Here is a 12046-nt window from a genome sequence, read left to right as displayed (position 1 = left end):
AACCTGGTCTAGTGGAAGGTGTCCCTGCTGATGGCAGGGGGGTTGGAACTAGATGATCTTTAAGGTCCCTTCCAATCCAAACCATTCTATGATTCTATGATGATTTAAGTAACTTTAAAATTCATAAATTTGCACCAGAAATGTAATTCAGTTAAAACAAAACCTGATCAATCCACTAACAGTTGTGTAAAAAACAGTCCTGTTACACTGAGTGCATTTTAGAGTGCTTAGTATAAGTGCTTTTAAAAATCCAAATTAGTGATTTCTGACCATCATGAATCTTGATGGGTTTTCTATTATTTTGAAGTCTGAAAAGCATATTAGATTTATAGCAGCATTTTTAATAGAACAAAAGCCATTTTATTCATATAACTCTTCAGATCAGTACTGACACTTCCACCACATCGCTTAACCACAGGAACAGCTCAAAAACTGGGTGACATGTATCTACCAGTACTGTAACTGATCACTTACATAAACAGAGTGCTTATTTCCTTAGTTATAATCAAAATTGGTCACAAGATGTGTTGGTTGACAAGGGACAGAAGAGCATACTACTCTGTGCTCATGTCAGAGGAGATAATTCAAGAGATATTTGCATGTTTTTCATGTACACCAATTGGGATTTTAGGAACTTTTGTTTTAGCTTCAGGAGGATAACAGCTTGAAGATTCCCATGCAAGTTTTTGTACTCCAAACACTGTAATTCTTTGTTACTTACAAAGACCATAATCACCAACTAGCTATTTTCATTGTTCAATCCAAGTGGCATGCAAAGAAACAGCCCACAGTGAAAAACGTTCAATTAAATTCTTTTTAATGATCTGCAAGCATTATCAGAAGACACAAAAAAAAGTTTTAAAATGTGAACTTTATGCTGAGTGTCCTTTTAAAAGCTAGCAGCACAAAATAGTTTAACCAACCAGACAACTCTGTTGCATCCTGAACAGCAGTACATCATTTTGTTGTCCGTGATTTTTGACTCCCAAGTTTTGCAAATGCTGATACATCGAGACTTTTGCCACTGTTACACTGTTCATATAAAGTCTGAAAGTTAATAAAAACACAGGCATTCAGGTGAACAAAGTTGTATTGCACATGAATTCAACCTATAACTTTATAACAAACATTACCACTTGAAATAAGTCATCATATACTGAAATATTCTAAACTCCATACTAAACTTTCTCTCAAATCAGAAAGTAAAGATACACTTAAGATATTATAGTTGTACCACTTGTAATGCAATGTAGTGCCTAAAAGAAAACAGCAGCATGAGCAAAGGTATAGAGCTTCACAAGTTGGCAGAGAACAAACTAATTGCCAAGATTTAAAATCAAGTTTACTCTATTAATTGTCTCTGATGGGGAAACACCAGCATGGAAGAGAGAGGTATTTACATACTCAGGGTGAGTAAGCTTTATATAAGATGGAAAGATCAGTAGCCATGAACATAGCCATGTCACAATACTGTTAAAAGGATAAGTTCTTGTTCACCTCCATATTTTTAAAAAAAAGTCAGGTATGACTAGCAGTGTAAGTGTAAATAAACTTGAGATTTACTTTATGCATACTGAATTTGCTTTCCTCCTCATGAAAGCAGCTTTGCATTCCATCTCAACTTACTACATATTTGACCACCATCACCTCTTCTGAGAGACAGGTAGAAAGAACAGAGTTGGTGAAGAGTTACCAAGCTTCTCTTTCAGGCAGTAAATTGAGAGGCTGCAATCATAATACCTCAACATACAGGGTCTGATTTATACATAGCAGTGCAGTAACAGTTCAGCAACTTCCAGGAAGTAAGAATAATTGCAGTCCAAAAGCTTGCACACTTAATAGATCAATTGAGATCATTTCTCCATAATTATGGTTCTTAAATTTGAAGACCTACTACAGTTTTTGGGCAGCTTAAAAGTAAGGACTGTTTCAGAGAGGAGATGCTGGAGCAGTGAAGGATTTGGAAATAAAGCAATACAGACATACTTGGAGGTAGAAAGGAAGTAAAAAGTCAAGATCATCATCATCCTTTCAACCCTTCTCATTCAGGAGATTCTGCATGCTTGCAAACAAAAGCACTACAATGTGTAATGTCTTTCCAGCTGTGATTACAGCTTTGATAAGTATCCTTTCAGCTTTCACTACCAAACATTCTAACCTTTGTTTGCATGAATATGCACTACCATACAAATGGAAAAGAAAATTTACTTACCCTAGCAGCTCTAGAAATAGAGTTGGGAGAATTCAAGCCAACAAGCTGGCCAAGGATACGTTTCATTTCCTCTGTAGTTCCTTTTGCATTTGGAACACCTGCAGTTAATTTATAATTACATTAAAGTTGGATACAACTATGTATAAATTACCACTACAGTTTGTAAGAGGTATACAAAAAGTCAGGTTTGAAATGAAGAGTTCAAGAATTAAAATACAGAAGTTTTTTCTGAAACACCCATAGGCACCAAACAAAATAGGTTCTTATGCCAGCAAGTGGAAAGCACATGTAAGAGTAAAGCATTTTGTTTTCTTAAACAGAAGTGTAAATACTCTTTAATAAAAATGTATTTTAAAATAAATGTACCTGTTTGACAGTGACTTTGAATTTGAACATAGGGATGTATCAGCAACTCCGAAACAGATATTCTTTGTTTAGGATTTCTTATTAAACAGCGCTGAAAATGAAAAAAAGAGGAAGAATGCTTTGTCTATACATTAAGAATTTTCTTAAAAATTAAGGAGGCTATTTAAAAGACCCTGTAGGTGCATGTCAGAACTTCTTACTGCCGCACTACATACTCAGGAAGACTCAACTCAAAATACATTGACAGATTAACCCAATTGCCTTCATTAGTTATTATCTTCAGAGTAAAGTTTGGTATTGTTTTACTCAAGCAACAATGCCAGAAAAGGTGAAGACCAGAAGCTACAATATCCTTTTATTCTGAATGACACAAAATGACAGTAAGACTTGAAAGTTAAGGCAATAAGTGTTTCTTAGTCTAAGTCTGTTACAAGCTGAGCAACACAATTAGGGCTTGAGTAAAAGCATAGGCCAAGTTTCAAAAGCAGACAAATACACAGGGTGAGGGAAAGGAATAGCCAGTACAAAAGCTACTGTATGTACTTTGGGTTGTTCAGCCAAAGGAGTTAAGCCAGACTGCTTTAAGTGTTTATTTGCTACTGAGCTAAAAATAGACTTTTACTATTGGAGCTATATGAAGTAGCTCTAGCTTCATTAAGTCTTCTTTTGGAATAAGGCCTGTTACTACCAGTAGCAGTGAGCATTTATTTGTGAAAAAAGTTTCTCAAGCACAACTCAATCAGTTTAAAAAATATGCTTTAAATACAGAAGTTGCCATTATTTCAATCAAAATTAATCTTAAGGCACAGTTACCTTTAGCACGTCTTGAAGATCCTTCTCAGCAATATCTGGAAATTCTATTTCATAACTAGGATCAACGATGGCATGCAGTTTATTGATTGGATTTGTTATATGCTGAAATGGAGTCTTTCCATATGTCATGCAGTACAAAATGCATCCCAATGACCACACATCACTTTTGGGACTTATCTAATATAAGAACAAAAAAGTTAAGATTACTCCTCACTTAAGGAACTGTCCCTTCAGTTAATTTATCATACAATTGTACAGCCATTTCACTTAAGAGTATATCTATTTTACATTGGATAACAGATCTTAGTAACTATCCCACAAAATCACCAAGACAGCATGCCGTTAACTACTAAGACTCATTCAGTAATATTCCGTAAGAAAGCTATTTTTATTATCTTTGAAAATCAACTTGAACAACTAACTTAAAATAAAATTAAAGTTAGTCCTTAACCAGTTGAACAGCAGGATTCTGATTTCAGATTTATGAGTAAATACAAAGAAAAGCATACTAAAATAATTCAATCCAGAAACCAGTAAGACATCACAGCTATATCCCCAAGATGGGAAGGCATAGTTCAGTTTCTTTGCATTTAAAGGATTCAGATCCAGATGTCACCCTCCACACCTAGGCTGTTCCTTACAGGAGCAGTTTCCACTTCTCCTGTAGAAGCTGAAACACTTTAAGGAGAGCACCTAAGACTAGAGGAGGGAAGGAGAGGAAGGAAGTGAGGAAAGGCAGACAGAGAGCCTGATTCTCAGCACAGCGGTTAGATTTTTGCTTAGATGAGCTGAGCTCCAGAACAAGTCTGCACATCACATGCAATTTTTAAAAATGTAAAGGTAAAACTTTTAAAGGTAAAAAGTATCAGGTACTTTCCTCATCATTCACATTCTATTGCCCTGGTGAAGTTAAAGTTCTACAATACAGAGTACTCTGTAGCGCAGAAAAATTAATAGAATGCACAGAACTCGTCCATGTTTCCCCTAAAATACTAGGCTTCATTGTATCACCTTTTAAAATACTTATTAGGTATCACTTATTTCTTGCAAAACCTGCTTCACACTTAAAAGAATCCAAAAATATGACAATGACACAAGCACCATATGTTGTTGTTTAAGCAAGCACATTAGCAATGGTTTAAATCAGAAAGCAAATTTTCTTTCTTTCAGAAAAGGATTTTTAAGCCAGAGATATTTATGTAGCATGCTAAAATGTAGCTGTGTAGCAGCTTGCAGTGCCATAGGAGCTCCATCAATTTTTGGCAGAATTAAGCTAAAACAAAAGGGCATAAACAGCACAGTAAGCAACCAAGAAGTGACTGAGGAATGATTCACTCCATGGAAGACCCTCCAGGAAACACTCCCTGAAAGCTCTAGCCTGGAGCAATTACAGTGCAAAGGAGGATTTGTCAGAGAGGCACAGCACTGTGGACCCTTAACATGCTCACAAGACTTCTGTAACAGTCATCAGTACAGCCTCTGATGTGTGAAAGACTGCATATGCATTTCACTGTACTCTGTATTGCTGTTCAGTCCCATTCACACTGATAACATAGTGGAAGACTGTTCTATATTGCTTTATTATCAGTTTAGATATTATCATTATATTATTATCAGCTCCTCCAACACCCAAGTCTGTGCATGTTTTGCTTTCAACTTTACTCATTAATTCAGCACTTACATTTTTCTAAACACCATCTGCAAAATGCTTTTATGTAGCTGAGGGGAATAAACTTAACCTCCAGTCTCTGCCCACTACCATCATGGCACAATGGATTTCCTTATGTTCTAGTTTCAGTGGAAGATTTTGAGAAAATTAAGTCTTAAGAGATGTGCCTGAATTACCTTCTGAACATGAAGGGAACAGGAGAAAAAAGTTCATGTTACCTTAGATCGAGATTTCCCATTTTCTCCATATGAAGACATATCTTTTATTGCTTCGGGTGGCATATAATTCATTGTGCCAACCTAGTAATAATAAAAATGGAAAAACATTCCTTTAAGTGAAGCATGCACTCCATTTCAGTCACTTGATAAAAAGTCAGATTTTTTGTCTTAAAAACACTGGAAAGCATCTTAAAAATTTATTTCTATTAAGGCTGAAAGCCATTGTTATTCCATTCAATAAAAAAACTAAAAATGCATATATGAGTATTTATATACACATATAAACCCATTCAGCATAGAATTTCAGTATTCATTGAAGTTACTACATTAATCAACATAATCAGCGAGTACTATAGGACTTTACAGAAAAGTGTACATCAATTTTTCAGAAGTATTTCACCTGAGAATCTTTAATGATGCTTGTCACATCTGGCTGCATTTGGTTTGCAATACCAAAGTCAATTAGTTTTAACATTCCATCAACTATCAGAAAGTTTGCTGGTTTCAGATCACTGTGAATAATGCCTGTAAAATAGAGTTTAAAGTCAATCCAGGTTTAGTCAATCCAAGTTACTACTTGGATACTACTTCTTATGTTGCTCAGTTCCCATAACCCTTGCACAGAGAAAAGGTGCAGATCAGCTTTACCTGGTTGAAACCAAATTACTCTGCAGATTTCATAGTGTTTCCATTTCCTTTTAAACAGTTAAGACTCACACGAGTTTACAGTTTGAATTGTTACTTATTCAACTCTGCATGCACCCCCAAATTAGCTCCCAGAGACTCGAGTTGCATAGTTTCTCTCAGTTAGGGAGAGGCCCTCTAGTTTGTACACTGCCATACTGGACTGCTGTTCTGGATCATTTCAATGGCCTGTTCACTCCTCTAGCTTTCTCTTAAATAATTAGCTAAGCAAGTATTTAAAAGAATTACATTGCTCAGTCCGATGTTTTCTGCTTACTAATCTCAAAGGTACTATTCACTGAGTATTACCTGACTGACCTCTCACAAATCCTACCTACACAATTGATTATGAATTTTGGTTATTATCCATATAATCAATCAGTTCATTTCTGTATTTTGCAAAACTGTTTGTTTCAAGGACACAGGATGCAGCCTGTGCTATAGTACATTTTGCTGTCTTTCTATATTATTGAATGTTCTAGAGTTCTTGTGCTGTGAAGAGGTGATGCTCTCTGCTATATGTACAGGTCTCAACTTTTTTTTTCCTTAAATAGGAAAAGGACACAAATCTGCTTTCTCCTTTACGTTCTAGAGCCAAACATAATACAAACACATGCACTTCAATTACATAAGTAAAGATGAAAGGAAGGCCTGAAGAACCATGAGAAAAAGCTGAAACACTATGTCAAAGTAAAGACGACAGAGCTGTGTAAAACCTGTTACTAATGTCAAAGTTTCTTCAGAGAGGGTAAGTGGCTGAAATTTGAGTCAAATGGAGAACAAGCAGTACTGGGAGTAAACAATTTAGTCTAAAAACAGAAGAGATTATTTTCAGACTGTTGCAAGGAAATAGAAAGCATTATACAACAGTGATACCTGGAGTTCCCTTTGAGTTAGCAAAGAAAGTCTGCATCAAGATTTACTCTTGTCTTTTGTTTCACTGAAATTTTTTTTTTTACAATACAGTAAATACAGGTCAGGGGCTGACCTGCTGGAGAGGAGCTCTGTGGAAAAGGACCTGGGTCTCCTGGTGGACAGCAGGCTGATCATGAGCCAGCAGTGTGCCCTTGCAGCCAGGAAGGCCAACAGTATCCTGGGGTGCATTAAAAAGAGCATGGCCAGCAGGTCGAGGGAGGTTCTCCTCCCCCTCTACTCTGCCCTGCTGAGGCCACATCTGGAATACTGCGTCCAGTTCTGGTTTCCCCAGTTCAAGAGGGACAGGGATCTTCTGGAGAGAGTCCAGCGGAGGCCACAAAGATGATGAGGGGTCTGGAGCATCTGCTGTATGAGGAGAGGCTGAGAGAGCTGGGACTCTTCAGCCTGGAGAAGACTGAGAGGGGACCTTATCAATGTCTATAAATATTTGAAGTGCTGGGGCCAAATGGATGGGGCTGAACTTTTTGGTGGTGCCCAGTGACAGGACAAGGGGCAATAGGCAAAAACTGGAACACCACAAGTTCCACACAAACCTAAGGAAAAATTTATTTCCTGTAAGGGTGACGGAGCACTGGAAAAGGCTGCCCAGAAAGGTTGTGGATTCTCCATCTCTGGAGATGTTCAAAACCTGCCTGGATGCTTTTGCTGGGCAATCTGCTGTAGGGAACCTGCTTTGGCAGGGGGGTTGGACTAGATGATCTCCTGAGATCCCTTCCAACCCCTATGATTCTGTAAAATACCCATCTTTGAAGATCACTAGGCTTACACCACAACTAAGAGCAGTACAACCTCAAGAATTTAAACACACTCATATTGTCTGTGCCATATAACCCATACAAATACCCAGAATTATTTAAGAATACCATATTCATGGATTGTGTGAACAGCTTCCAGCATGTTTTTCCAATAGCTCTTTCGTTCCAATGGATCAATTTTCTTTTTCTTTTTGAGCCAGCTATTGAGATCAATATTTCCACACTCCATTACCATGTAGATATGACGATCAGTAATCTCACTAAAAAGAAATAAATGTACTTATGTTAAAATTTAAGGCAACTTCTTTATATCAAAGATACTGGTTTAATAAAATTGTTTACTCACTAGCTATAAAGGCGGATTATCTTATCACTATGTTGCTGCAGTTTACTCAAATGAGCAATTTCATTCTTATAGCTCTCAATAGTCTGCTGATCAGCTTCTTCTAGATTCACATATTTGACAGCATATAGCTGCTTCTTTTCATTCAGTACTTGAAACACCTGCAAAACAGCAACATAAGAGCTTGAGCATATTTCATTCAACTAGGCTACTGGTGAAATGAAAACTATCAAATATTTTTAATTTAAAAAAAAGCTATAAAACAAGGTCAATCTGCAGTTCCATCTCAGGCAATTAGAGCCAGTTGGGGAAAACCCACGCATTTAAAACAAAAAAACAGAGGATTTAGTGGACTTAGGGATAAGCTTAGATATACTCAGTTTTAAACTTAGCTCTAACTAAGCTTTCTGGGCAATTTTTGTACAAGTCAAAAGGTACTTTAAAAAAAGTTTTAAGCAGAAATGCTATCATCTAGCTTAAGTATCCAATGTATATGTCACTGCATGCCTCAAATTAACTACAAGTAGCCATTTCACTTCCCATTTCACTGCAGACTAAGTAATACACAGGCTGTTACTAAGGATTAATAAATGTGTACACATATCAGATTTCCCTCACACAAATTCTCAGGCAGTTTCTGTAACTAGTAATACAGTCTTCACAGGCAGATGCATACAGATGCAGATACAGAAAAAAGCAGACAGAAGAGAAATCTAACTCATGCAAAACTGCTTATGTTGTTTTTGACATAACTATCTTCTGTACAAGAGATTATGCCAAAACTGTCTCTCAAACTCCTGTGACCCCACTTTTCCCGAAAGCAGCTCACTCACCACTTCAGTCATACTTACACTCCACTTCTCACTCACACAAGTTACAGAAGACTCCAGTAATAAGGGATGGTCTGTCCACTTCAGGAACTTTTAATCAACCTTACAAGCCACACATTTCCCAACAATGTAATCACACTGCCCTAAACAACAGCCTCAAATTAAGATGTACAGTAATACTGCAACACATCTCTTATAACAAAAGAGTTGATTTTATTAGGAATTTTAATACTCCACACAGAAATTGTTGTCTCCAAGAGCATACACAACCTACCTTCAGGCCTTCATGCAGAAACCAAAAGGACTCCTTATTAGACGACTTCACCACATATGCTCACAATACAACTACTACTGTGTAAGTGAGTGACTGTCTAAAAGGACAAAAGAGCATCTTACCTTACTTGAGCCTCCACTACCTATTTGCTTTAATATTGTATAAACTTTTCCTTTGATGGCAAGACACTCATGGGAAGGTATAGAAGCTGGAACCTAGGTACATACAGAAAAAGTTAAGAAAATAACTATTGGTATACATGCAGCAGAATGTGGCAGAGCTCTACTTTTTATTAAGTTAATATGCTTTGTATTGGTTGTTCTGAACAAGATAAAGTGTGGTAAAGCTAAACTTTAAATATGTCTGTCTTGAAAGCTAAAGATGCCCAAACAGTAAAAGTATTTGTATAATAATCATCATTTGGCATGTAACATCGTTGAGCAAAAGATATCAACGCTCTTTAAAAGATATGCTTACAAAAGATACCAGTGCTCTTCACATTGGAAATCAAAAACAGGGTGTTCTTTGTTAAGGCTTCTCAGGTCATTAAGAGACACCTCCCTCTTTACAGATAATGTTGGAAACCAGACTAAGACACTTTCAGTCCCAGCATGCAACTAACCAAGCTGTACTCAAATCACCTACTATTTTATCTGAAGCTAACTACTAGCTAGCAGACTTCAGTGCTGTGAAGCTGAAACAGCAGCCTGCATTGCCCATACCCACTACACCCAGTTGTAGAACAGCCATACATTTTAAATACTAATCCTCTGGTAGGAAGCTTAAACCTATCCCCCAATTCTATCTACAACTGTAAAGACTCCTACCTGAACATGCAACCCAACTAAGGCAATACATTTTTACATTATTTCAGGCCACTACAAATCCATCAAAATTTGTGAAATCTTACAAAATAGAAGAGAAATGTAATTCTTCCTTCTTTTACCTCCCTAACACATTGCTTCTCTTTGCAGGTACTCCACTGTATTGAGTAGTACCACTATAAAAGCATAGCAGAACAAAAATAGTGACTCTAGGTCTTGCCTCTGTCATGGAGCAGGATCACAGAATCACGGATCTGAAAAGGTTTAGGTTTCAGCTAAGGGCTTCAGGATTTTGTCACAACTGAACTGATTTTTCAAAAGCTGACTTATTTTACTAAATTCAGACATACATATGAGTGTACAGTTATTTTAAGAATAAGCAATATAGGCTACTTTCCATTACTCATCCAGAAAGATGAACAGAAACCTTAGATTTAAAAAATATACATATACACACACATGCATATATTGAACCTAAAGTAGTCTCCAATGGAAATATGCACTCAAAAATGGCAGAAGACAGCCTAAAATTGTTACCTGCAAGCCAACCTTATTTTGAAATGGAGTTGCTGGAGTATGCGGTAGGAAATATGGGAGCTGGCTGTATGGAGTAGAGATCTGATATCCAGGTGGAAAGTTGTTCTTTACAATTGGTGTTCTGAAACTAAACGAAATTATGAACAAATCTGCATTTAGTTGTAATTTTTTAAGATTATTCTAACAATAAAGTTGAAGTCTTCAGTGCTTCTTGAAAGTTAAACTCTATTGACTACCAAAAGCTCAAGTCTCTTATAACTTTAATAATTAGCATCAAGATCACTTCAACTTCTTGACTTAGTCCTTCAAAAACACACTTAAACTACAACATACTTGGGAAATATTTCTTAAAACAGTAACTAATTAAATCCTCATCTTCAGATACTAGCTGGTGCTCCCCACAATCTGAAGAATGAAAGCACCATATAACTACAAGAGTTGACCATAAGACAGCAAGATATTCTGAGCCACAGTTAGTTTTCTTTAGCTTATTGTTCTCTATTCAAAACCTTTTTAGATGAAGAGAGACTTTTTTAAAGTGACATATTTAGACAAACAACTTCAAGGCAATCATGAGAGTTCGCAGGTCAGGGGGGGTTGGTTTGGATTATTTGGTTTTGGCTTGGTGTTTTGTTTCAGTTTTGGTTCAGTTTTTGTTTGGTTTTGGGTTGTTTTGTTTGTTTTGGTTTTGTTTGGCTTTTGTTGGGGTTTTTTTTGTTTTGTTTTTTTTTTTTTAAGAGTTCTAGCTACACTATATATGAGCAGACAGATCATGTATTTAAGAAAACTAAAGATTGCAAGAAATCTGTTGCATTTTTTGATTTGTTCCCTTGAAGTGTCTACCATATATTTAATTATATTACCAAATATTTCCCCCCCCTCCCCACAGTATTTACAGATATTGGTGCTGAAATCAGAATTAGAAAAGAATTTATAAACCTAGGACTTTTCTGTAGAGAATAAAAGCACAAAAGTTTGGGGAAAAAAAAGTTAAAACCAGTAAAAGCACAGTTCCCACTGAACACAAAGGCACTCAACAATTCTGCATATTTACTATGTGTTGTACACACTGTGTAGTGAGAATTTAATTTTTTTATATTTCCATATTATCCAAGTTTGAAAGAAGCCAGAACAGAATCTATTCAAGAATCACTGATCAGGTTCTGTCATGAGATGATATGCTTCATTCACTACACATATTCCAAGTTCTACAGCTACACAGAGGTCCTGTCAACAGGAACAGTACTTACTCATCATAGAGCTTTGACCTATATGATTCATCCTAGAGACTCATGAAAATAGTAAGTAATCATATAATTAAAAAGATTTATCAGGTGCAGAGGTTTATGCCTGATTTAGGATTGCACAGATGAACAAATGCTAGCATTTCCTAACTTGAGTGCTTGATTCTGCAAGCCTCTAGATTCCTTACACTGTTTCTTGTTATGGTGGTTTTGTTTCATTTTGTGTGTGGTTTGTTTGGGGTTTTTGGTTTTGTTTTGGGTTTTTTTTAAGACCTACATACATTTACATCATGGGAACCAGGTTGATATACAGTTATCAATTGTGATAGTTTCACTGGGCT

General features: G+C 36.4%; 1 protein-coding gene across 1 annotated transcript; it reads right to left on the bottom strand.

Moving 5' to 3' along the window:
* Positions 1-957: 957 nt before the first annotated feature.
* Positions 958-10588, bottom strand: LOC104531372 (dual specificity protein kinase TTK-like; the record flags this gene model as incomplete). The annotated part of the gene is made up of 10 exons (XM_010176234.1): positions 958-1047; positions 2213-2310; positions 2579-2669; positions 3392-3568; positions 5279-5359; positions 5679-5803; positions 7762-7913; positions 8000-8157; positions 9223-9315; positions 10462-10588. Coding segments are annotated over 10 exons (1192 nt in total), but the record flags the coding sequence as incomplete, so codon positions are not given.
* Between the last annotated feature and the right edge of the window lie 1458 nt (positions 10589-12046).

Source organism: Antrostomus carolinensis, unplaced genomic scaffold (assembly GCF_000700745.2).
Source record: "Antrostomus carolinensis isolate BGI_N321 unplaced genomic scaffold, ASM70074v2 scaffold10179, whole genome shotgun sequence".
NCBI classification, from domain to species: domain Eukaryota; kingdom Metazoa; phylum Chordata; class Aves; order Caprimulgiformes; family Caprimulgidae; genus Antrostomus; species Antrostomus carolinensis.
Note: the sequence above shows the minus strand (reverse complement) of the source record. Positions and strands in the feature narration are given on the sequence as shown.